The following is a 27,094-nucleotide window of genomic DNA, read 5'->3' as shown; positions in this document are numbered from 1 at the left end:
TAAATTAGTCAAACATTTTATTATAGAGTATATATTTTTATCAAAAGCACAAAAAGTTTTATTCTGAAAACCAGTAAGATTGTGATGTTACAGAAGTATGATTCAATAATTCCAGTCCATTTCTATGGGTATCACGTGCCTTATCACCTCAGTTAACACAAGGTGCAAATGAGGCCACGGCCACAGGTCTGATCACCATGTGGGTCCCTTAGCATTATTTGGTTTCTCAAATTGAGACATGTACTCCCAATCCCAGTCAGCCTGTCTTCCAAATGTGTGCTGCCACCCTCAATGGGACTGAACCAGAGACGATACCCAATACACACCAAAGCCCATGTTCCCCTAAGTCAGAAGATGAATCCTCAATAATAAGAACAGCGTAATTAAGCGATGTCATCTAATTCCAAGTGAATACTCAAATACCCTGGCACATCTGAAATGAATTCTAGAGGAAGTAGTAAAGCTCAGAAGCATTCTATGGTAACTGACCTAAGGACAGAAATGACAAATGTAGTAAAAGCCATTACCAACAAGGATCACCGAATTCTTAGAAGGAGTTGGCAGCTCGAGGCAGTTAGGTCTTCCAAGATTCCTCCTGCCTTTTAAAAAAGTCCTTGGGCTACATGAGAATGAAACAAACAACCATGATTTAAAAAATCAGATTATTCTTCCTGTTTGTTCTTATAGGCCATTAGTATTCTTTTAAAACTTGCTCCCTGAGAGATCCCAGACTATGTCAAGTAAAGAAATTAAGAGTGAGCTTGAACTTGATCTTATTAAAAAAAAATTTATATTAGTTTTATCACTTTTTATATTACTATAACCCTTAATACTGAAAAGTCAACAGGGTAAAATTAACTTCTAAGTAATACAGTTTTAAGAATACATAGGGGATAAAGTCAGTATCTATATAAAAATGAGATTATAGTCAAGGATTTAACTGATGGTGTCGAAAATACAAATGTAATATTATTTTAAAGGGAAGGACTTTGTTTTAATTTTTACCACCCAGCTTATTTAGTAGATTATTAACTACTGATTTATTGCTTTTACTATGATGCAACACCAGACCTGACAGCAAAATTTGCAGTAGGATACAAGTACATTTTTATCTTTAATCATTTTTGTAGAGTAGGACATGTACATATCCACATAAAAAGAGACTGTAGCAGATGCCTCCTAGAATCAACCAGTTCTTGTAAACATTGCATTTGTGCAGATTTTCATACTCTGATTCCAAAACTGAGAACAATAAGATTAAAGGCAAATTTAGTAGCCAAAAAAAAAAAAAAGTCCAGTTTGACTTCCTACAACATACGGTACCACTCCTCTCTTCAAAAACAACAACAAAAAAAAAAAAACAAAAAAAAAAACCTAGCAGCACATAAAAAAAATTTTACAAAACGTTTCAGTACTCTTTTTTCCCCTCCCATCAAAACCGAACAAAAATAAAGTGCAGCACCCATAAAAGTGTCAAGAAAATAGCCAAGTTCTTCCTTTCTTGTAACAAAATAGCACTTGGCCTCAGCAGTCTTAACCAAATCATACAGTGTCCATCATTTTGGATTCATCATCTTCTTTATGTACCACTGAGTTTAAACTGCAAAGAGCTGTATTGACAGAATACTGAAGATAATCTGGATTCTGGGGGAAAAAAAAAAAGAATATAGGGAAGAAACAATGGATGATAACAGTTTTATGCCAGTGAATGCAACTACATACTCAGTTTCACACAGTCTATCTCTCTGCAGTGTAGTACAAGTAAAGTAGGTGGGAAAGAAAATGGACTCTGAATTCAAAATTGGGTTGAAACCCAAGTGGATAAAGAAAATAGACTGGACCACTTGATCCAAAGAGGATGTGACAAAGACAGATATATGTAAAAAACAGAACTGTAATAAACACTAACATTTTCTTCCTTTTAACAAAACTTGCAATTTAAATTATTTAATCATATAAGGTACATCTTCCATGTAATTCTATGTACAAAGCTATTGACACTTTAAAAGATAAATATGGCTTTAAGTTGGCAATGTGTTTTAAAGATTACTAATTACCACAGTAAATATTAAAAATGCAAAACACTTGAATAAGGAAAAAAATGCATTTACCAAGTAAAAATTATAGCTACCTTCAGAGTCTATTTTGGTTTTTCAAAGGTTAAAAACAAACTCAAATGAGAAACTATTAATCTTTTGAGAGGTATGTAGATCCATATTTTAAAAATTGAGAATAAAAGAACATTTTAATTTGGATTTTGCTTATTTTTTATTTTATTTCATTTTTTAAAAGATTTTATTTATTTGACAGAGAGAGACACAGCGAGAGAGGAACACAAGCAGGGGGAGTGGGAGAGGGAGAAGCAGGCTTCCTGCCGAGCCCAGAGCCCAATGTGAGGCTCGATCCCAGGACTCTGGGATCATGACCTGGGCCGAGGGCAGACGCTTAACGACTGAGCCACCAAGGCGCCCCGGATTTTATTTTTTAAACTCATAAATATCCTATCTGTATATTTCTAAAGCTAGTAAGAAAACCTTATTCAATAAATGCAAAAATAAAACTATTATTTATTAAAGCACCATGACTAAGAACATTAACCCTTAAGATCCAGGACCTTAGGAAATTCTTCCCTAAGAAATCAATTTTGTCTATTCAGTAGTTCTGAATATCTGCTAGCTACTCAGAGTTTTACCACCGTTATCGCCTGGTTTCATTTGTTTTTGTTTATTTTATTTAATGAACACCAATGAGGAAAATAGTCCAAACGGGACAGATGTCTTAAACTTTCCCATCCCGTAGGGAGGCATGGTTTTCAAGATTCTTTTTTAATAAAGTACAATACGTTGTGGTTCCATTATCTGTAAAAGTCAAAAAGCTAGCCAGAAGCCAGATTACCCTATCAAGTCTTGATGAAGGCAGTGGCACCAATAACTGCCTGAGGTCTGGAATACTACAGCAATCTTGGACCTCAGTTCAATCCTGCCTCTACCACCTAATGTAGTGCAGTCCTTACAGAGAAAACTACTCATCACAATTTAATAAAATTAAAAGCTGGTCTATAGGATAAACCTAAGGTAACTGTTACAACACCTGTGTCCAAGAGGCCTTGGTTTAGTTCTCTCAAAACTAAGGATGATGGTATTTGCTTATTTCACAAGATTACTGTCAACTGAAAAAATAAATAAAAGCTGAAGTGTTATGCCAATTTAAGTTTTATAAAAAATTATTAAGCTCCCATTATCCCATTCTCCAAAGAAACAGAGCGCTAAGACCTTTTCTGACAATGCAAGCCCAATTCCAAAGGCCTTCAGAACAGAGCTTACAATTTCTCTACCAAGACTGGACTGGAGTCCTCCAGAACTCATCATCCATCTCCCTGAGAACTGTAAGACCTCATCATGGAGAGACTTAAAAAAACAAAAAAGCAATCAACATACCTAACCTAATCTACACTTAAATTCTACTGATTACCCCATATTTTCATCTAGTAGCATTCTCAACACATTTCTCATCCCAGTGACTAGTCTCTAAGAGCACATGACTGTGTCTCCTGTCCTGTTTCTAGCATATGATTCAACAACAATCTTAGTGCAGGTGAAGGAGTAGTGAAGTAGGACAGAAATCCAGGACTGGAGTATTAGCCATGTCATCAGACAAACTGCTTAACCTCCCTGAGCTTCAGTTTATTCATCCATAAAAATGAATGAAAATGAATCACGGGGCTTTTGAGAAGATGAAATGAAACAACATATGAAAGTGTTTTCAAATCTATAAACTGATATATAAAAATGGGATATAATTATTACGGTGCGTTTTCTCCCCAAAGCTTCCCATCACCCAGTCTACAGTCCTTCTGGGCATCTAGCTGAAATTTTATCCAGCCCTTCTCTCCCTCAGGAGGACTAGACCAGGATGCTCAACTTCTCCAACCATGAGTTATGAGCCCAAATGAACTAAGTCTGAACAATCCTGATAATATCAGCAACTTTAAAGTGTCAAAACCGCATAGCCCCAGCCCCCCATCTCGCCAAAGGAGGCCAAGTAGCAGACTCGGCAGCTATCTGATACGTGCAGTAAGAACTTACTTCTCTCAAACTAGAAGCAACTTGTTGGTAATACAGGCCCCTTAGGATACTTTAATGTGTATCTTTTCCCTCTTATGTTTAGAACCAATAACATCCTTCTAGGTTTCTTTTTTCCTTTGTTTTCATTATGTGGTATCTTAATTATAGGTTTACATATTGGACTTGACAGTGTCTTACGGTCATAAAATTCCCTTGGAAAGACCACTTACTTCCCTGTGGGCTATTTCTCAAAGAATGGAAAAGAAAATCATTACTATATTTAAAGAGCATTAAGAGATACTCTGTAGGGGGCGCCTGCGTGGCTCAGTCATTAAGCATCTGCCTTCGGCTCAGGTCATGATCCCAGGGTCCTGGGATGGGAGCCCCGCATTGGGCTCCCTGCTCGGCAGGAAGCCTGCCTGCCTGCCTCTCCCTCTCCCACTCCCCCGCTTGTGCTCCTGTTCTCGCTATCTGTCATTAAATAAATAAAATCTTAAAAAAGAGAGAGAGAGAGAAAAAAAAAATAGAGATACTCCGTAGGACAAATGGAGGGGGAATATTACACTGAGGGGAAATATTACTAATTATGTAAAAATCAAGACCTTGATTATTTCTATCCTTGAGAATTAGTATTTTTGGCTGAGTTGAATATTATCAATTGCTTTCCTTAACTATAGCTTTGGCCTATGACTTACGTAACTGAAATGGTGAAATCATAGAGACATAAGGTGTAGATATTGAAAATCTCAATCCTACCACTTTATGAGATTTAAAACTACAGGGCTTTCCTCACACTGTCTTCTGAATGAGTCTGCCCTTTTTACTGTGTAGGCAATAGACTGAACTCGCTAAAGCTGGTCTTAGAATCTTGGGGCCTAGAAATGAGAGATGACTGGGCTCAATTAAAATGCAACTAAAATCAACATGGGCAGCAACTTTCTAGTGGTAACTTAAATCTTCTGACAGAAATCCTTTCATGCTAGAAACACAGCTTTATCTAGATCTCACAGCAGAGGCTCAAAAGGTTAGTGAACATTACTAGCAAGAGCAGCTTAGCAGAAGGTGCATTAATGTATTAAAAATGTTACCTCTGGCAGGCAACACCAACATTTCATAAGATAATACCAAATAAACTCATGGAACAAATCACCTTGGTTGCCACTTGGATGTATGCTCTGAAGCTAGTTCATCCTAAGAAATTCTTTTTTTTTTCTTAAGATTTTTTTTATTTAAGAGCGAGCGCCCATGTGAGTGTGCAGTGGGTTGGGCGGGGGGCAGAGAGAGAGAGAGAGAGAAACTTTAGCAGACTCCACACTGACACTGGGCTCGATCCCATGACCCCAAGATCATGACCCAAGCCAAAACCAAGAGTTGGGCACTCATCTGACTGCCCCACCCAGGCACCCCAATCCCAAGAAATTCTTAACAGTACAGTTTGCTGAGAATGAGATGTTCCTCAGGAGCCATCTTAAAAAGTTTATGATTGAGATGATCAATAGGTAACACTTGCCCTTAAGAGTGCTTAGGTACAACTCATCTCTTCTATATTTAAAGGAGTAGAATCTGGTGTCTCTCTAAATACCCAAGAGATGGAAGAGATTTAATGCCAAAACATGGCATGAAATGAAAGAGTTATCTTCTGAGGCGAGAATATTTAGGGATGCCTGGGTGGCCCAGCTGGTTAAGCGTCTGCTTTCGGCCCAGGTCATGATCCCAGAGTCCTGGGATCGAGTCCCACATCAGGCTCCCTGCTCAGCAGGGAGTCTGCTTCTCCCTCTCCCTGCTCTGCCTGCCGCTCCCCCCTTCCTCGTGTGCATGCTCTAACAAATAAATAAATGTTTAAAAACAAAACAAAACAAAAATTTACTTTTCCAACTTACCTGTGGTAAGGATTCTAACAAACCTATAGATCCCACACTAGAATGGGGAACATGATTCTGAACTGTCATAGGTTGAAAACTTGGTGATTGAGAATAAAGTCGGACTCTTGACTTGAAAGCTTCAAGTTCATTTTTGAATGCTTCAAAATAACCTTCTTCCTCCACCTGGAAAACACACAAAACAAAGACTCTGCTTTTCAAGACTTCCAGACCACAGAGTAAATTCTAACATACATATCAGATCTGAAGTGGAGGAAGTAAAGATAAGATGAATAGTTTAAATGTACGTAGACACCACCAAGATCCCTATAAGATTTGTGGAAACTACCTGTTTTACAGGAATATTAATGATTGGTTTGCTCCATTTCCCTCTACACCAGTAAAACATACATACACACACACACACAAATATATATGTATACACACAAATATAACAAAAGTAGGAATTCTCCGTATTTCTCTTTCTTGACAGGATCCAAAATAGTTCTCATTTAACCTCTCACATTGCCAAGCAACCACCAAGGGATATTCTTTAAACCTTCTAATTCTCCATCAATTAATGATAGGGCACTGTTAGCTGTTTCTGTAAATCTCCAGCTCTATACTCCCTATTTGTAAAACAATGAAAACTAAATAAAATTCAACATTCAATTCCATTCTGGAAGTTCCTTAGTGTTTTAGTGAAGCAAATACCTTTTCAACATTATGGAGGGAAAAAAGTATAATGAGTATTATGTTGCAGGAGGGGACCTTCCTCCAATGATGTATAACATAATCAAGATTCTTTTTTTTTTTTTAAAGATTTTATGTATTTATTTGAGAGAGAGAATGACAGAGAGAGAGAGAGAGCATGAGAAGGGAGAGGGTAGAGGGAGAAGCAGGTTCCCCGCCGAGCAGGGAGCCCGACTCGGGACTCGATCCCGGGACTCCACGATCATGACCTAAGCCGAAGGCAGTCGCTTAACCAACTGAGCCACCCAGAGGCCCCACAATCAAGATTCTTGATGTAAAACACCCAATTGGCAGTAGCCTCCATTTAGGTTTCCTCTGCAGATAGGGAATGACACAGTACTTATCCTATGCTAGGACTTTAGGCTTTAAGTTCAGGTGATGGAAGAGATTTTGTCAAAATCCCATTCCATAATATCACTGGGCCCATTTGTGTGGAAAACTATTTTTTCTTTAATGTAGTTTAGGTTATGTAATCAATTAAAACCTGTGAGTTATTTAGTTATTAACATCAATATCTATACAAATCACACAGACAATATTCTGTGCTGCCATTCTACCTTTTTATGAATTTAGCAATCATTTCCTTAATTATATTATAGCATTTCACTTTAATCAATATATGGTACTTGCAGAGACATACAGGATATTAGCCTTCATATCCAGAAGTAATCCTTCTCAAATGGTTATGCAACAAACCATGAAAGGAGCCAAGTGGTGCAGCTGCTGGCTTTGCTGCATGCCGAAGGCCTGGGGATTGAGATCTAGAGAGACTTGACTAATTTTTGCTTTAAGTAACCTATTCTCTATGCTAATTTCCTAACTTGTAAAATAGAAATAATAACCCTCATAAAATCGTATGAGGATTTAATGACTTAATCCATGTAGAGTGCTTAGAATAGTACCTGGCACAAAGTAGTAAGTACCATGAAAGTTAGTTATTCCTTAATTTTAAAAAATTATTAAGAACAAAATGCTAAGATTAAAGACTTTTCAGTTCTATTTTGACAAAGTAAATTTCAAAGACTAGACATAGGTTGGCTATGTTCCATTATCCTATTAATAAGCACTAGTTCAAACATATACAATCATGTAAGGTGAAGAACAAAGTATGGTTTTTATTATGCCTGTGTGTCAAGTGAACATTTAGACTAGTCATTAGAAGCCTAACTAAAACACCAACTCAATCATTTACTCATTAAAACTCTTACTGTTTTGGGAAAATTTCCTAAATGGCTGCACTTTGGAAGATTTAAAGCACTTAAGGTAAGGCTACTATCAACCTGATGTATTTTTTAAAATTTAATACATTTACCTTAATACATTTTTTTCCTCTTTATAAAAGGGAATATGTTCATTGTAGTATATATAAAATAAAATGGAAATCATATGTAATTCTACCACCCAAGAATAATCAAAGTTAAACTTCTGGTATATTTCCTTCTACCGTCTAACTGTGTATGCTGAAATGAACCATATATATAAAAAAACATGTAAAATACCTATGTAGTTTACTGGACAAAACCCGACTATGTACCCATAGAAATTAGGAAATGGATCATTACTAGCTTCTTAAAAATCAGTTCCCAAGAGCGTTTCTTCTCCCTTCTCTGAGGTTACTTTCTTCTTAAAAGTCACTCCTTTGCCTCTTCAGTTTTACTGCTTACTTATGTCCCTTCAACCATATATTGTTTAGTTCTGCTTGTTTTGCAACTTTATAAAGAATATAGAATATGTTTTAAAAGCTACTGGATATATCATTCTGTGACTTGTTTTTTTCCCCACACTCTTGTTTTTTCATCCACACTAATGCTGGTTAATATTTACCCAAACGAATATCCCATTCATTCTACTGTCAACAGACACTTGGGTTGCTCCCAGGCTTTTTGCAATTATGAACAATTCTACTGTGAACATTATGGTATGTGCTGCACGTGTATAAGAGCTTCTCAAGGGCAGCAGTTCTCAAACTTCAGGGTCTCAGGACTCCCTTCACACTGTTGAAAACTGCTGAGGAAACTAAAGAGCTCCTGATTATATGGGCTATTATTTGCCAATGTTCACTGTGTTAGAAAGTAAAACCCAGGAATTTGAAAAATATTATCTAAAATATAACAACAAACCCATTACATGTTAACATTTATAACAAAAAATATTTAGTGACAAGTCTGGTTTAACAGAAGACAGCTGGATTCACACATCTGCTTCTGTATCAAATAACATCTTCGTGTTATTATGAAAACAGCTTTGACTCAAGGCCTCCTGAAACCAAGTCTTGAAGACCGTTGGGTGTCCTGGACCACACGTTGAGAAATCTGTTCTCTAGTATATATACCTCTGGAGAATTTCTGGTTGGACTGGCTGCCTTTGATGTATATGGACCAAAGAGGTCTCAGCTAAAGCTTCATCTTCCCATTTAAAAATATTAAATAGTTACTTACTTTGGCTTTCTGGAAAAATAAACGAAAACACCCTCTTGGATCCACATTACAGTTTTTGGCCATTTCCATAATAAACTGCATTACAACAGCCTGATGTGCTATTTGTTCCATTAGAGCCCCCTTCTGAAAATAGACAGATTGAAATTATGAGAAATACCTCTGGAAATTTAATATTGTGATTACTATTTGGATTTTAAAACATGATTTTCCAATAGGTTAAAAAAGAAAAGGGTTTATAGTATGTGGGAACAAGAGAAATGAGGCGGCAAAGAAAGCACACTGGAGAAAAGTCTCCATATGCTAACTAAAACAACTAAAAATATTCCCACAGTAAACTCAAGTAGATCTAAAAACAAAAAAAAAATTAATTCCATTTAATAACCTTCCTGCTTTCATTTAAAGTAACATAAAAGACAAAACAAAAAAACAAAAAAGTAAATCAGAATTCCACTAAGGTTCCAGAAACTCAAGGTTCACACAATACCTGCTCAGCTTCTAGATGAAAACACCATAAAATAAGATATTTAGCAGTCTCTTCACATACAAGGTATGGATGGTCAGATAAAAATCTCTGACTATCATCCCATCGACTCAACATACCTGTAAAAAAAAGAATTAAACCACACTTGTCAAATACTCTTATAAACAAAGAAACTGGTATTTTTAATGATTTTCTTTAAAGACAATTCATAGTACCACAGCAATTTGTTAATGGTAAAAGAGCAAATGAGAGGGATAAAACTCTTTTATTTATTTATTTATTTTAAAAGACTTTACCTATTTATTTGAGAGAGAGAGCACGCGTGCACATATAAGTGGGGTGAGAGGCAGAGGGAGAAGCAGACTCCCTGCATGGGGCTCCAGGATCATGACCTGAGCCAAAGGTCATAGACGCTTAATGGCTGAGCCACCCAGGTGCTGTGATAAAACTCTTTTAAAGCAATACCAATATACTGGAAATAGCTTCCCAAGTTCACAAAAAGTTTTATTTCAGATAATTAGTCAGGTTAAAGTAAGGTGACTGGTATAAAGCCAAAAAACCCTCCATCTGGGAAACGCCTGAAGTTCCAGGCAAATTGAGATGACTGGTCATCCTATGCTGAACTGAGTACAAATGATTTCAAGAGACTCAGTATTATTTACTCACAGAATACAAAATTTTCTACTAGAAAGATGACAAAGGGGGGCGCCTGGGTGGCTCAGTCGGTTGAGTATCTGCCTTCAGCTCGGGTCACAATCTCGGGGTCCTGGGATCGAGCCCCACATTGGGCTCCTTGCTCCCCGCTTCTCCCTCTCCTCCCCGCTTGTACTCTCTCACTGTCTCTCCTTCTCTCTAATAAATAAAATCTTTAAAAAAAAAGATGGCAAAGAAAGCAAAACCTCAAGAAACTGTATTTAGCAAACGCTTAATAAAACAGAAAAACCACATTATCTCTAATTTATTTAAAAATATCTAAGATGATATGGTCAGACGCTGACAGCATGGAAAACCAATCCAGGAATATTATAACAGTAAATATACTTTAACCATTTCAGTCATGTAAATCATTTAGGAGTATTTATAACACAAAAACAAAATCAGTTAAGCATACTTGAAGGCAGATACCATTTGCTTCAAAATATCAAGCTAATCCAAATACTACTGAAGGTCTATCTTGATCTTTATCCAAATTAGTTAGAAATCTGGTGAAAAAGTCAATGCCATCATGGAACCAGCAAAGTGCTCAGCTTTTAATTTTGTACAGTAAGCCTTACACTTGAACAAATTAACTACGTTAGCTTTAGACTCTTAAGACTCATCCAGGGGCACCGGGGTGGTTCAGTTGGTTAAGTGTTTGCCTTCGGCTCAGGTCATGATCCCGGGGTCCTGGGATCAAGCCCCACATCAGGCTCCCTGCTCAGCGGGGAGTCTGCTTCTCCCTCTCCCTCTGCCCCTGCTTGTGCTCTCTCTCTCTAATAGATAAATAAAATCGTAAAAAAAAAAAAAAAGACTCATCCAAAGAAGTCTGTATGTCCCTGAATCATTACGGAAATTTTATAAGGTGGTCTCAACAGTTTGGCAGTAAAGCTTTCCTCTAGACACAAACTGAACTTCTATTAAAGTTTCATATTAGAACACAAATAAGAACAAAACTGAGGACGAATGTCTTACTGAGAAATACACATTTAGCAACACATGGGAATCAACTGAAAATAAATTAATTTCCTCATTTAAAAAAAAAGGAGGGAGTAAGCATTTTAGCATTTTCACATAAGGAGTTTTACAAGCTTTATAAAGTATTTCCCCAACACTTTGGATACAGTGATTAGGGCATTTTAAATTCTGAGAACAATGATTTTGAAAGTTACTTAAAACTACTCCTCAAGGTATACTTAAAAAGTCTAATAACTTCTAGGGGTCAGATCTAAAGAAGGCATAATCTTTCTTTCTTATACCTGAAGCCATAAAATAAATCCTATGAAGCAGTTTTGCATTAGCTTTGTTATACTCCCGAAGAGGTAGTATTTCCAATTCTATCCACCATCCACAGAGAGAGCATTGCTTCTGTTTACTTTTCCATGGCAGCATCATGACTTACTGAGGCACCAAAATCCTATCTATTTTGGTTTCTTTTACAGGAAGGATAATATGAAATGGTTAGTGACACTTACAGGGATCATGAGGAAGGGTATCATTAAATGTTACAATTTTTAAACTATCCATTTAATACCTAAGACAAAATTAATACTTGAAGTTGACCACAGCTTTTCTTTATCTGAGAAATACCTGTCATCACTTGATTTCAAAAATGCATTATCAATTATGAAATTGAGGTTAGGTTACAAGTAGTCCATACACACCTATGTGAAAACAGTGTGGAATCTTACGAACAAAATACTTAAAGATAATCAGTGGCTTTAGTGGAACAGAACATAGCTGAAATTACTAATGTTATTTTGGAATTTGTAAACAAACTTACAAGTAGAGAGTAGCACAATCCAGCATGGCGACTAAGCAAGCCACCTCTGGAAACCAACTGCTTAGGTCCGAAAACTGGCCTCACCGCTTACCGTAGAGGTATGCCTTGCCTGTCTCTATGCCTCCCTTTCCTCTTCTGTAAAATAAGGCTAATAACAGTATCTCACTCAGAGGGTTTCTGTGAGAATTAAATGAGTTAATACACATAAAGCACTTGGGACAGTGCCTGACGAGAGTAAATATTAGGTAGTATCAACACAAAAGGGAGTAATTCATTCTTTCATTAAATATTAAATACTTTGGTTAAGATTAATCTAGTCATTTCAACTAGCCAACCAATCTCTGAATGCTTGAAAAACCTGACTTTGACAAATTAAAATTTTTTAATTATGTGCTTTCACCTATGTATTTTCCTCAACATCTAAATCCCAATCCATCCATTGGCTCTCAGTACTCCACCTAATTCCCGAAATGGTCCTCCAATACACATTGTTACTGATTTCCCTTTCTTCTTTGCATTACACTTACAGAGTAATAGATTTGAATCCTTTAAATTATACTAATCATTTTAATGTCTCTACCTGCTAAAAAATCTCCCAAAAAGGTTGTAAGTTTCTTATTCTTTTTCTTTTTTTTAAAGATTTTTATTTATTTATTTGACAAAGAAAGAGAGAGAGACGAGAGAGGGAACACAGCAGGGGGAGTGGGAGAGGGAGAAGCAGGCTTCCCGCCAAGCAGGGAGCCCGATGCGGGGCTCGATCCCAGGACCCTGGGATCAGGACCCGAGCCGAAGGCAGACGCTTAACGACTGAGCCACCCAGGCGCCCCAAGGTTGTAAATTTCTTAATGAAAGATAAATGACCTCTTTTTCTGTATTTCTGTAGTCCCAGGGCTCCTGTATTTCCAATCACCTACCACCAGACAACTATTCCTACCTACATGCTTGCACATAAACTCATCTTATTTGAAACTAAACCCATTTTTCTTTCCCTGCCATCTATGGTGCTTCCTAGGCTCCATGTCACCCACTCAAAAATTCTAGAAATTCCTCTAGACATTTCCATTCTTCCCACATCAAACTGATCACCAAGTACTGTGGTTATACTATTATAAACTGTTAATACAGTTTATAATAAAATCAATAAATTTTCCAATGTTAAGCCATCCTTGAATTCTTAGGATAAACCCTTTAAAATATTTTTTTTCATATTATAAAAATAATGTATATTCATTGTGAAGAATTTGAAAAATCCAGAAAAATCATCTGCAATCCTTCAAGAGAAAATTAATGTTAACACTTTAATGTATTTCTTTCTGGGCTTATTTTTTAATGACTTAAACAAAATTAGAATCCTATCATACATATTAATTTTCTTTTTTCTTTTTTTTTTTTTTAAAGATTTTATTTATTTATTTGACAGAGAGAGAGACAGCGAGAGCAGTAACACAAGCAGGGGGAATGGGAGAGGGAGAAGCAGGCTTCTTGCTGAGCAGGGAGCCCGATGTGGGACTCGATCCCAGGACCCTGGGATCATGACCTGAGCCGAAGGTAGACGCTTAACGACTGAGCCACCCAGGTGCCCATACATATTAATTTTCTATTCATTTCACTCCACATTCTACTCAGGAGTACTTTATAATGTGTTTTTGAAAAGCAATATGTATGTGCTTGCACTGAGGAGACTGAATATCCACCTTCCATACAAGTGAGGAAGATCCATCATAGTATTTATGCAAACATTTATAGCTTTCGATAAAATTTCCAGTGACAACACCCTACAGACTCAAAAATGTTAAATCATAGCTAACTTTGGCTGGAAGTGAACCGATGATTGCATGAAAAACTATGCTAGATCATCAAAAAGCCACTCTGATGATCACAAAGAAAGTGATGTCAAAGATGCATATGACACTGAATAAAACTTTTGTGAAATTTTTTTTGTTTAAAAATTTTATTTATTTATTTGTCAGAGAGAGAGAGAGAGAGCACAAGCAGGGGCAGCGGCAGGCAGAGGGAGAGGGAGAAGCAGACTCCCTGCTGAGCAGGGGGCCCGATGCAGGACTCGATCCCAGGACCCTGGGATCATGACCCGAGCTGAAGGCAGCCGCTTAACTGACTGAGCCACCCAGGCGTCCCAACTTTTGTGAAATTTAAAAGAAAACAGACTTTGTTGCTAAATTGCTATTTTATATTTATAAAACATGAATTAACCAAAGTAAATAAATTAAATACAAATGTAAGGGGGGGAAAAAAATCAAGATTTCATTGCTTCAAAATACTCCATGGTATGATCGTACCATTTATCATTAAATGATAAAGTCCAAGGGCGCCTGGGTGGCTCAGTTGGTTAAGCGACTGCCTTCGGCTCAGGTCATGATCCTGGAGTCCCGGGATCGAGTCCCGCATCGGGCTCCCTGCTCAGCAGGGAGTCTGCTTCTCCCTCTGATCCTCCCCCTCTCATGCTCTCTCTCTCTCTCAGATAAATAAATTAAAAAAAAAAAAATCTTAAAAAAAAAAAAAGATGAAGTCCACCTAATTATAAGAGCAAAAATAACATAAGACAGTCAACAGATACCGTAACGGAATGTTAAGTATGCTTGAAACCACAGAGAAGTCCCGTTATTGAGCCCCTGGAGCCCTTCACAGCTCCCTACGTATCAGGCCCATGTCTTCCAAGAGTCTGGAATGAACCCAAGTTTGAAACGCCTCCGGTCGGAAGCTTTAATTACAGCGGCTCTTCCAGATGTGTTTACTTCAAAGAAGGATATCACTGTAGTCATAATTCTGACAAATGCTTCCCCCCCGCCCCGCCCCGCCCCTTACCACAATAAGCATATAACACCAGAAACATCTGCTTCCACCCAGCAGGAACAGCATTAAACTTTCACTATCTTGCCTAAGGTCTCAGCTCTATGCCACAATTTAGTCCACAGGGACTTTCATCATCTCATCATCCTGCACAATCACCAGCCGGCCCACTTCATACTGATGGAACTTGGTGAGCAGGAAGTAGCAGGTATCCAGATGTCCTGGTAAGATACACACATGCCAGAAAGTGGGGGAAAAAAACATAAAAATTTGGGAGCCTACTACCTTAGTAAAAATTTCTGGGGATACAAGGAGCTGTGGCAAGTAGGGTATCTCCTCCAAAGGAAAAAGCCAGTGTACATTTCCATTAAGAAATAGGTATAATGTGAATCTGGGAGTAGCTATCAGGTCTGGTTGGCTTTGAAGACAGTAAGGCTCTGGTTAGTATTACAGGATGAGACACTGGAAGCCCCCAACACGCAATGGCAAAAACACTGCTTAGTAATCACCTGTGGATGTCAAGTCAGCCTTTTCCTCAGCCATCTCCCTGCTTACAAAATATAAGCTCGGGGGCCATGGTGGCAGACTTGAGATTATGCAGAGATTCAACGGCATGGGATCTCCCCATTAAGATATTCCAGTATAGCCTCTGAATGCCTAATTTGCCAGTAGCAGAAACCAGTGCTGAAAACTAAATATGGCACCAATATGTTGGACGGACCAGTCAACCATCAAGTAACAGACTGATTATCTTGGAACCATTTCATCTTGTAGAGAGCAGTGGTTCCTCACTTGAACAAACCCATTCTAGATCTGGTATTGCCCTCCCTTCTTGCCATGCTTCTACAAGTAATGCATCTGTGATCTTACTAAATGAGTTATTTAGTACCATGCCACATTAGTTCTTGACCCAGAAATTCATTTTACAGCAAAAGACATGAAGACAACAGGCTCATGAAATTCACTGGTCTTATAAACATCACTACCCAGAAGCAGGTTTTATGGAATGGTTAAATGTTTTATTGAAGACTTAAATATAGTTATCTGCCAGGTGGGTTACAACACCTTGTTGAGATTGGGTTATTTTCCCCACACAAAATGGTTTCTTATCGAGGCATTCAGTTTACAGCAAAAATGAGGGAACTGTTTTGCACCTACTAGGTTTCCCACAGCTCCAAAGCAACTAGCTTCCAGAATGCCGACTGGGTGACAACACCTTAAAGGATGCCATTCCACTAGATGCAGTGGAACACGCAGGTCTAGGAAGCAAGGATTGCAGGTGGGAGTGGCAAATCCCATTACCACAACTAAGACTCATTTCCAAAATGTTTAAAAGTGAACTTTGTTCATTTCTTCAGGTTCTATCCTTGAATTTGAATACAGTCTGCTTTCTTCTTTTAAAACAAGAAATATGAGAAAAATGAATCCTTTATGAATAAACTACATAAAAAGGGGGAAAAAATCTGAAGTACTATCCACTGCCTTAATAAAATTGAAGGATGAATGAAACTCTAAATACTTAGGGGGTGGAAAACACCACTGGAAATGTATTTCAAAATGCCACTTAATAAGCTTATTAACATACTACAAATAAAAACTATGTTTACCAAATTAACATATTACTTGGGATCAAAAAAATACGCCTTGAGCCTTAACCCCTAACATTTCCCAGTGGCATTTTGACCCCCCACAGCACCACACTGCTTACCCAACACAGAATGTTGTTTCCTGACTCTGCCTTTGCACGCGATGCTGCTGCTCGCTTATCTAGAGGGAGAACTCCTAGGTGTTCTCCATAATCTAGCTCAGATATTCTCTCTTGTGGGAAGTCTTCACGACATCAACCCCAGCTCACTGTCTTTCCCCAACAGAGAAAACTAATTTTCAGTACTTTGTATACATATTTCTGTTACTATGTTTATCTGATTTGCAGTTGAAGGATCTGCAGGAATTATACAGGAACATATCCAAAACCTGAAAATAATGAATGCTAATCTTATAACCCTAAAATAATCAGATACCACGGAAGCAAAGAGGGAAAATGACAAAAGCAAAGACTACTGGGGCAATGGAAAAAGGCTATGGAGTAAGCAAAGACTACGCCTTAGAGGGTAGCATTATATAATAAGAGATTGAATTTTGCTTCTCTTCTCAATTTAGTTAACTGTCAGTCTATTTATGACCAAAAAACACTTTAAAGCAAGAGCTATACAACTGTGCCAGAAGTAGCCACAAAACTGGAGTTTTGCCATTTATCTTCTTTTTGGTCCCCATTTTATAAATACACTTTTTGTACACATATTTATGATATCAAACACTTTTTTTTTTTTTTTTTTATTTTACAGAGAGAGCGCAAGCAAGCAGGAGGGCAGAGGGAGAGGGGGAGAGAATCTCAAGGAGATACCCTGCTAAGCACGGAGCCCTACCCGGGGCTCAATCTTACGACCCCGAGATCATGATATGAGCCGAAATCAAGAGTCGGACTCTCAACCGACTGAGCCACCCAGGTGCCCCAATATCAAACACTTCATAAAAGAAGGAAACTAAGCAGTAGACTTACCGAAATGTCTGATTTTTTGTTCGTATTTCTGCATAAATGATTTTGATTTATCTTCATCTTCTATTTCTTTTCTTTTATCTTGATTAATAAAACTCTAAGAAAAAAATTCTTGAAGTTAAAATCAGATTTTATATTCACTGAATATTCTTTCTCAGATACTGAATGCCTAGCAATGCTTCCTACAGACACTATAAAAAGGTGGTATAGTATTATATTGATATTATATTATTAAATTTATCTGTTTTTTTTTTTTAAAGATTTTATTTATTTATTTGAGAGAGAATGAGAGAGAGCACATGAGAGGGGGGAGGGTCAGAGGGAGAAGCAGACTCCCTGCCGAGCAGGGAGCCCGATGTGGGACTCGATCCCGGGACTCCAGGATCGTGACCTGAGCCGAAGGCAGTTGCTTAACCAACTGAGCCACCCAGGCGCCCTTAAATTTATCTGTTAAACTCCTTAAAAAAATTAAAAGTTTCATTATTTTTTAAAATGGTACATGTGCAAAATTATAGAATTATTTTAGAAATCATACCAAAAAATCCAAGTGCATTAAATAGAATTTCCCTATCAAAGTATAGAAAGATCCTTTACATGCATAATATGTATTTCACATTATTCATTTCCATTAAATATTTGCAACTCTAGCCTAATCTTTGGAGTTCTTGCTGGAAATAAACTTAGACATTCAAAGTGTATAAACATATTTATTATAACTTCTTTGCAAAGACATAAACCTAAAATGGACCTTTGTTGTAAACTTTTCTTAGGAGAGGCCAGTTTGATTCTGAAATCAAGTACAGATTTCTATTAAGGAGGTGCTTATTTTCAGTTAATAAGCCATAAAGCAGACCAAGATGAAGTTTTTATCTAGCCAGAAAAACTGGCAGGACAGTTTCTCAGAACATTCTGTGATCGCATTTAAACCTTGTGATCATCACTGCCAAAAACAAAAAGCGCCAACTAGCTCTCTGCCAGTTTACAACTCAAAAGCACACAAGTTTATATATTTCAAAATAAAAACATTTCCTTTATAAATCCTGCTATCTAGACCAGCACTGTCCAATAGAAACATAATCCAAGTCACAAATATAAAGTTTTGTATTAGCCACATTAAAAAGCAAAAAGAAACAGATGAAGTCAGTAACACATCTATTTAACCCAACATATCCAACATACGATCATTTCAACATGTAACACAAAAAAAATTATTAATGAAATATTTTACTTTTTTTGGTGCTAAGTTATCGGAATCTGGTGTGTATTTTACACTTACAGCACATCTCAATTCGGACTAGCCACATTTCAAGCGCTCAATAGTACATGTGGCTAGTGGCTATCGAGTTGGACAGCGCAGATCTAGACCAGTCCTCTCAAGTCTCAAGCTCCCAGACAAAATCAATGTACGAGTTTGAGCAAATGACTGGAACATAAAGATAATCCTAATTAATTTGTGGTATAAATGTAGGCTATGTTAGAACCTAAGTTAAAAAAAAAAAACAACAAAATAAAAGCAGAGACAAATGAAAATATTTCCTTTGTGACCACTGTGTTAAGAGACATTAACCTCATAAAACAAAGAAACACTGCACTCTGAGCATTCCCTCTGGAAGAAAAAAAAAATATTTTAAGTAGTTATGGTGTGTAAATGCAAACCAGAAATAAATGCTGAGAAGACATGCTCCTTAGGACAATATATACAGATACAGTGAATCATTCAGATAAAGAATGATCTTGGGGTGTGTGTGGAAATAAATACACTCTGGCACAAATACATAGGAAGTCTAGAAAGATACAACTCACTTGTAACAGTGGTTATCTCTGGGACTGAAACTGGAAGTGAAGGAAGCCTTTCAATTCTATTTTACATACTTGGTTTTTTTTTTATAGTAAGCATGCTGTACTCATAATTTTTCTCAATTTAATAAAGCACTGATGGAGCTAGCGCTGTTGTACATTTAACCTATGTGTATTTCTTGTTACTGCAGCAGAACTAGGGATGGTCCAGGGGAAGGAAACTGAAAGTGCTTAAGAGGGTGGGTTGAGAGTGGATGCTAGGACAGAAACAAATAGTGTTAAGGACTGAGAAGTCTAGAGAGTAATGATGGTTAAAGATAGAGTTAATGTGGACTTAGACAAGAAAGAGCAGTCTATCCCTGAAGCTTCGAGAGTTTAGTACAAACAGAAAGAAGTGTTACTTTACACGTTAGTAAAAATAAATTTCACTGCCCATTTCTTCTTCAGATGCAACAGTCAAAGAATAAAGCCTACATAATCCAGTGAGAAAATGAACACCACTCTTAATAACTACTAACTTGGCAGAAGTGCTGTACTAGTCCATTCGGTGATGTTGGTAATGCTAAATCTGGATTATTACCTGAGGTTTACCAAATACATACCGGTAAGTAACAGTGAAAGACTCTATTTAATAAATCCAGTATCTACACATTAGTGTTACAAAACTGACAGCAAGCTGACAGCAACATCGGAAAGCTCTTGTAACGTATGAGCTTTACCACATGCCTGGCCCTAACCTGTGGGCTTTTAAGAAATTACCTCCGTCTTCATACTCACCCTATATTGTTGAAGAAACTGAGGCTTAGAGATGTCAAGTGACTTGCCCAAGGTGACAAAGCCAGCAGCATGTGACAAAGCTGAGATCGGAGTCTGATTCCAGAGTCCACCCTTACATCCAGTGTGCTATGCTACAGCTACGGATTTGTATGAACGACTACCCACATTTGACACTACTGGGGATACAGGTTTCTGTAACACTTTTTTTTTTTTTAAAGATTTTATTTATTTATTTGAGAGAGAGAGCACGAGCAGGGGGAAGAGACCGAGGGAGAGAGAGAAACAGACTCCCCGGTGAGCAGGGAGCCCGATGCGGGACTCGATCCCAAGACCCTGAGATCATGACCCGAGCCGAAGGCAGATGCTTAACCGACTGAGCCACCCAGGCGTCCCTCTGTAACTCTTTTCATAAACTGCCAAAACTGAATACTGTTCATAGGTTCTGTTGCTTTGTTACCAAATATGCACAACTGGTTTGTACAAACACTTCCATTTTCTCTTTTCATTATAATCCAATAAAAAGTTGTACCTTGTTAAAAACATCCTTGCTAATGGCATCCATGTTCCACAGACACATTCTCTCTCTTTGTACTAGAGCTTCTTCTTTCTGCCGCCATTCTTCTTCACGTTGCCTTAGCTCTGATACTGCTGTTTGTGCTTTGGCATGTTCCTGATCCAAGGACTCAGAGTTATGCAGGGCTAAGCTACCAAGTTTTTGCTGAGCTTCAGCGAGATTCCATTTGCACGCCACAGAGCTCTTCACAAACTCTTTCTGCTTTTGACAAGCCAGTTCAATTCCATGGCTATACATCTGGATAAAAAACAACAGTGTAAGAAATGAAGAAGACAAGGGGTATGTTTATGCAGCACAATTCAATTTTCTTTTAGTCAAGGATTACTGTACAATAGTTTTGGTACATACGCATTCTGCCTTCTGTGTATGCAGTTATACTTTTATATTATAGGTCTTCTTTCATGAACTAGACTCTAAACACTTCTTTGTTAATCTATACCGCTCTCTGACAACTAACAGCAGCAAAAAGCCCGATAATTAGCACAATGTTCTGCCTATAGCTGGTGCTCAAGAAACATTTGATTTACAGCTTCACAGTCCTAAAAGAGCAGAATAATGAGAACAAAAGCTTCAATCTAGTTCATCACCTTACAACTCAACATGCTGAAAACCAGATCTTTAGAGTTTTGTTCTGGAAGTTCCTCACTGCAAAGAACCTTTTATTTAGAAGTAATTACTTCTTGGTTTCTATTTTCCTTCTATATTATCCCAATCCCTGGTGATCTGAGAAGTTCTTATATGGGGAATTTCTGTTTATAACTGAGTCGATCAGACAGACAGACATTCTTTAACTTAATCCTAATCAAAATAGGCAAAATTATAAAAACAAAAAAAATCCACCAAAAACTGGTCCATCCTGGTGACTGACTGTTCCAATCAAAAGCAACAGTTTTCTCTAAAAAAAAAAAATTTTTTTTTAAGGTTTTTATTTATTTGACAGAGAGATAGAGAGAGAGCACAAGTAGGCCATGTGGCAGGCAGAGGGCGAGGGAGAAGCAGGCTCTCCACTGAGCAGGGAGCCCGACGCAGGGCTCGATCCCAGGACCCCGGGATCATGACCTGAGCCGAAGGCAGACGCTTAACCGACTGAGCCACCCAGGCGCCCCAGTAGTTTTAATATTTACTAAACCACTACACTTACAGCACTGTGATGGGTGTTTAATTCCTTATATTCTTCAGCTCTATAAAACAAAAGCTGAAGGCACATTCTTTATGACTTCTCAGCCAAAATGCAGATCAATTTCAAACTAAGTATTCAGAACAATTTTACTTCAATCTATTCCCTAATCTGCGTCACTACTCAAGCACTTATAATTTCATACCTCAATTATATATAGTCTTTCTCATCTGAAGTCATTCTCCACTCTACTAGACTTGGGAGTAATTTCTCCAAAAAACAAATCTGATAATTTTACACATTCTTAGAGTCTTGGGGTAAAGCACAAATTCTGTGGCATGGTCCTTCATGATCTCACTTCCTATTCTCTCTCTAGACTCAGTTCTAGTTACTCTCCTACTTGTTCGCTTATTCTTTCCAACCCCCACTCCTTTCAATGTGGCAACCCCTATCCCCCAACTCTTATCCCCATTCCAGACTCTGGCATCACTTCCTTAAGTTTTCTCTAATCCCTTCCCTTCCCACTCAAGGTTTGCATACTTCTTAGCGGTGTTTTCACACAATATTTTGCTTATTTGTTTACTCAACCAGCAGCTTCTCGAGGGGCCAGAATTCCATAAATCTCAGATGCATAAATGATTCTCCACTTCTTGGAACAGACTAGTGGTGGCAAAGAATTCTGAGGCAAGTAGCATGAAAAGCCTCTACTTTTCAGCTGAGTTTAGATTTCTATTGTGGCAAATGTGGACACTTGCTATTCAGGTGATTTATTCATTTAGCAGGTTTGGAGCCCAGGTACCACAAGGCCCTAACCAACCAAGTAAAATATTTATTTTTATTTTTTGCTAGCTTAGATAGCATCAAGAGTAACTGTAGCCTAGCTACACTTAAGAAGGGGCCGGGAAAAGAGGAATAATAAAGCTATAAAATTTGTTTATTGTAAGACAAAGCTATACTAAGAAAGGCAATATGGACAAATGAAAATACCTTGCATTTTCAAAATTATGTGGGAAGAAATATTCATGTCTCAAATCAAACACAGAAATCTTATTTCTAAATTCTAAAAATGATTCATGTTAAATTCTTCTCCACAGACTACACAGACAACATCTGGCCATTTGAGGAAACTATCCAACATATACTGAGATGATTAAGAAAAAAAAAAAAAAGATCACATTTTACCTATGAACACACTGAGGTTTCAGAGGAACATTAAACATAATCATATTTCATTTTATTTATCTTTTTAAAAGATTTTACTTATTTATTTGACAGAGAGAGACACAGTGAGAGAAGGGAACACAAGCAGGGGGAGTGGGAGAGGGAGAAGCAGGCTTCCCGCGGAGCAGGGAGTCGGATGCGGGGCTCGATCCCAGGACCCTGGGATCACGACCTGAGCCAAAGGCAGACGCTTAACGACTAAGCCACCCAGGCGCCTCTAAACATAATAATATTTTAATGAACATGAATTCAAAAAGGAACTGCTGGCATTAGGTTTACTAGTGTAACTTTACATTAAAAATGCTCGAACATGATCTCTAAATTCTGAGTTGCCTTTTACTTTAACTGGGTATCAGAACTATACATCACATATACGACACTAAGATGTCTAGATTCCCCATGTCTGGTAAAATTAAACCAGAGCTGTTTTTGAAAAAATTATAAAATGTTTATCATTTAATGAAGCATTTTATTCTTTCCAAATATTCCAATCCAAAAACTTAAGTCCTAAAGTCAGCAAGACAAGTAGTGGGTTATAAACACATGAACTAATTTAGGATTAGTAATCACTTTGCAAATTTTAACACCAAAGGTAGTGTCAGCCAGATGGTTTTACATTACATCACAGGATGGGAAGTGCAGCAAGTAGGAAAAAACACTGTACTAGGAGTCAGAAGTGGGTTCTAGTTTTAATTCTGCCACTAACTAGCTATAGGATCTCTGAGAAATCATTTTTAATGAAGAAGATAAGCCTATTTGCTCATAAAATCACTTTCAGCTAAATAAGCTTACAATTCCAAGTGCACAAGTAAAAAATATACAGATCTTTAAAAGTTTGTTTATTTATTTATTTTAGTAATCTCTACACCCAACATGGGGCTCGAACCCAGGCCGCGGAGATCAAGAGTGGCATGCTCCTCCGACTTAGCCAGCTGGGTATTATCCAGCTTAGATATTTTCTAAGTTCAGTGTTTCTTTTAGGTTACTTTTGTGATTCAACCACAATGCATGGAAATTCTGGAGACCTCTTATTCTCTCCATACGCCTTCAAAACTGACAACAGCAGCTGCTGTTCATATTTTTTCCCTCCATAACACATTCATTATATGCTCATATAACACATTTTGTATATAAAGATGACACTAGCGATCCATAATTAGGGGGTGACTACTGACCTGTCAACTCTCATTCTGGCCTCCTAAAAAATGTCTTGCACTCTCCCAGAGACTGGCTGGCCGACGTACAGTCTATGGTTATGAAACAGCATTTTTCTCCGCGAAGCCAACTAACCCAATGAGCTGGGCATAGGACCGATGGCCTTACACTTATTGGCAAACGATTTAAATAACTCACCTTCACCAACAGCTAGCAAGATGAGCCTGGAGAAAAACTGTTAATTCAGTTAAGCTGTTAGGTACCCCGTTTTGCAAGAAGCCTAGAAGGCAGAGAGACACCTATAACCCGTTTCACTTAACATGTTAGTGTTTAGTCTGTGTTCCTGAAATGTACTTCCAAACACACTCAGATTAGGAGAAAAACCAGGACAAGGTGGTAAGAGTATGTAAGCACTCCCTAGGACAGGACCCAGAAAAATCCTAAATGGTGTGTCGTTTGGGTAAGTTTCAGATCAAAGAAGGCTGGATTGAAAACCACAAGTAGCACCAAGAATCCGAGGAAGAAGTCTGAAGGAAAAGGCAAACGTGTGCCTGTATGTATGTGGTCACTGGAAAATGGTAAGAAGCAAAACTTAAAACGTAACCGGACGGGAAAAATGGTCACGTTCACGAGACAGATTTACACCAGCATCAAAAGCGAGCTTTACAGAATTTATTCACATGTCAGAAGTCAGTGAAATTGGATCCTAAATCTGCATAAAGTCAGGAGCTCCGTAAATTACTGAAATACAACCAACCACTCACTGTTCCAAACTGTTAACCGTGCACAAGTATCAGAGCCTTCAGCAGAATAACGCGCTCGGAGAAAGACACGCACAAGCGGACAAAGGGTCAACGTTATAACGTTAGCCGCCCCAAATCTGGGTGCTGTCAGAAGCGGGGTGGGGTGGGGGAGGGGGAGGAACGTCTTCCAAGGATGGGAAGGAATTAGCAAGGTGAAAAGGTGTACGTGCAGGTGGAGGTTGGCAATATGTGGCCAGCCCCTCACAGAAGACGCTACAATAGCCGTGGGATGAGCATCAAGCTCCGGACCCCCGGGAGTGAAATGGGGGCGCAGAACAGGGCACAAGGAGGGGCGCAGAGCCAGGGGACCCTGGGGGCCTGGCGACGGCACCTCCCCATCCCCCTCGCCAAACGCGGGACCCCTCTCACCTGCGCGCCGCCGCCCGGCAGCTGCGGGCAGCGGGGCGAACCGGGGGACACGTCCAGGTCACTCTCTTCCTCAGCCTCACCCTCGGCCCGCCGGAGGCTCCAAGGTCCTGGCGGTGGCCACGGCTGCTCCATGTCCCGCGGCCCCCCGCCCTAGAACCTCCACTGCCAACGGACTCGGCGTGGACGGAACCTGCTGCGCGGAGCCAGCCGCCCCAGCCGGCCGGGGCCGTTACCCAGAATCCCTCCGCGGGCCGCGACGCCGACGCACACCCCGCGCTGGCCTGGGCCGCAGACGGCGGAAGAAGACGGACTCGCTTGGCGACGTCACTTCCTGTTTGGGGGCGGGGTCGGGGAGGCTGGTCCCGGGGCCTGCGGGAAGGGGGTGGGCCTGGGGCTCGCGTTTGAAATTCCCTTCCCGGAAGCCTTTGAGCGCGGCCAATTCACCCCTCAGGGCCCTGCGGGTCACGTAGGGTCCGGTTGTTGTTGCCCAGTGTTCCCTGCGCTCTGCGCTTTGGGTCTCGGACGTCGAGAGATGCGGTGTCTACTTTGCAAGCTGTTTACAAACTGCGACTCCTTTGCGTTCATCCGTAGATCAGGGGTTCTGAGGCCGGGGTGGGCGGAAAATAGGGCAGAATTTTGGGAAGCAGGGCAAAGTTTTCTCTCGTTTCGAGTTCCAAGCTCCGGGAGTTCTGCGTAAGTCGGCTGGGAGGCGGGCGCCGAAGATGAAGGACCCGAGCAAGCGCGGCTCGGAAATGCGGACGAGGGCGGGTGATCGCGGGCCAAGCCGGGGCAGCCCGTGTCCCACGCGTCGCCTGCAGTCGTGCAGGCCTGCGCTCTCGTGCCCTTTGTTGAGGAGAAGAAACACACCCAACGTGCCCGAGGGCACACGTGTAGGGAGAACACGTGTGATCAGCCCGGGGGTCTAACTTCGACAGTAGCACGCTGCTGCCCTGCTCATAATTAGAGACCCGAATAAAAACGAGACGCCAGGGGCGCCTGGGTGGCTCAGTTGGTTGAGCGACTGCCTTCGGCTCAGGTCATGATCCTGGAGTCCCGGGATCGAGTCCCGCATCGGGCTCCCTGCTCGGCAGGGAGTCTGCTTCTCCCTCTGACCCTCCCCCCTCTCATGCTCGCTCTATCTCATTCTCTGTCTCAAATAAATAAATAAAATCTTAAAAAAAAAAAAAAAAAAACGAGACGCCATTTTTTCGGTCTCACAGCCTGACCAACTTTGCGGTTTGTCAATACCGAGTGTTGACAAGATGTGACGAAATGCTGTTAAAGAGATTGTGCTTTGTGTAACCTTTCTGGAGGGGTGATTTGACAATACCGGTGGCTTAAGGGCTTTGATTCAGCAATTTCACTACCAGGAAGTTATCCAACGGTTATTTTTGTACCAATGTCCAGTGATTTATCTACAAAGATGTTTATTGCAGCAGTTTGCAGGAAAAACCAGGAAACTAATTGCCCATTAGTAGAGGAACTTAAATAAATTATGGTATATTAATACAATACGATATCAGTCTTTAAAAAGAAGAATAGATATGTATGTGCTGATACAGAAAATCTCCAGAATGTGTTGAGTTTTAAAAAAAATTTGCAGAATTAGATATATTTGGTGTTTACATATCTATAGCTATCTAGCTATCAAGAGCGAATGATCCAATCTGTGTAAAAATACGTGCGTGTGTATAGAAAATTCCTGGAGAGAGAGCAAGAATTCTTAATGATGGTGGATCAGGCTGGGAGGAAAGTTTCTGAGTTTCTTTGCTTTCCGTTTTTAGTTTTCCTGTACTATACGGTTTGAATGTTTTTCAATGAATATGTTATCCCTTAATACTT

At 39.2% G+C, this 27,094-nt stretch overlaps 1 protein-coding gene across 1 annotated transcript; it reads right to left on the bottom strand.

The window, feature by feature from the left end:
• Nucleotides 1-25,540, bottom strand: CDC37L1 (cell division cycle 37 like 1). The gene is made up of 7 exons (XM_035029145.1): nucleotides 25,253-25,540; nucleotides 20,543-20,824; nucleotides 17,443-17,536; nucleotides 9,599-9,714; nucleotides 9,115-9,237; nucleotides 5,945-6,109; nucleotides 1-1,644 (listed from the first exon to the last, which is right to left on the bottom strand). Exons 1-7 carry the CDS (start codon nucleotides 25,382-25,384, stop codon nucleotides 1,543-1,545), a joined length of 1,014 nt encoding a protein of 337 aa, XP_034885036.1. The 5' UTR covers nucleotides 25,385-25,540; the 3' UTR covers nucleotides 1-1,542.
• Between the last annotated feature and the right edge of the window lie 1,554 nt (nucleotides 25,541-27,094).

This window comes from Mirounga leonina, unplaced genomic scaffold (genome assembly GCF_011800145.1).
Source record: "Mirounga leonina isolate KUSES-001 unplaced genomic scaffold, KU_Mleo_1.0 Mir_224, whole genome shotgun sequence".
Taxonomy (NCBI): Eukaryota; Metazoa; Chordata; class Mammalia; order Carnivora; family Phocidae; genus Mirounga; species Mirounga leonina.
Note: the sequence above shows the minus strand (reverse complement) of the source record. Positions and strands in the feature narration are given on the sequence as shown.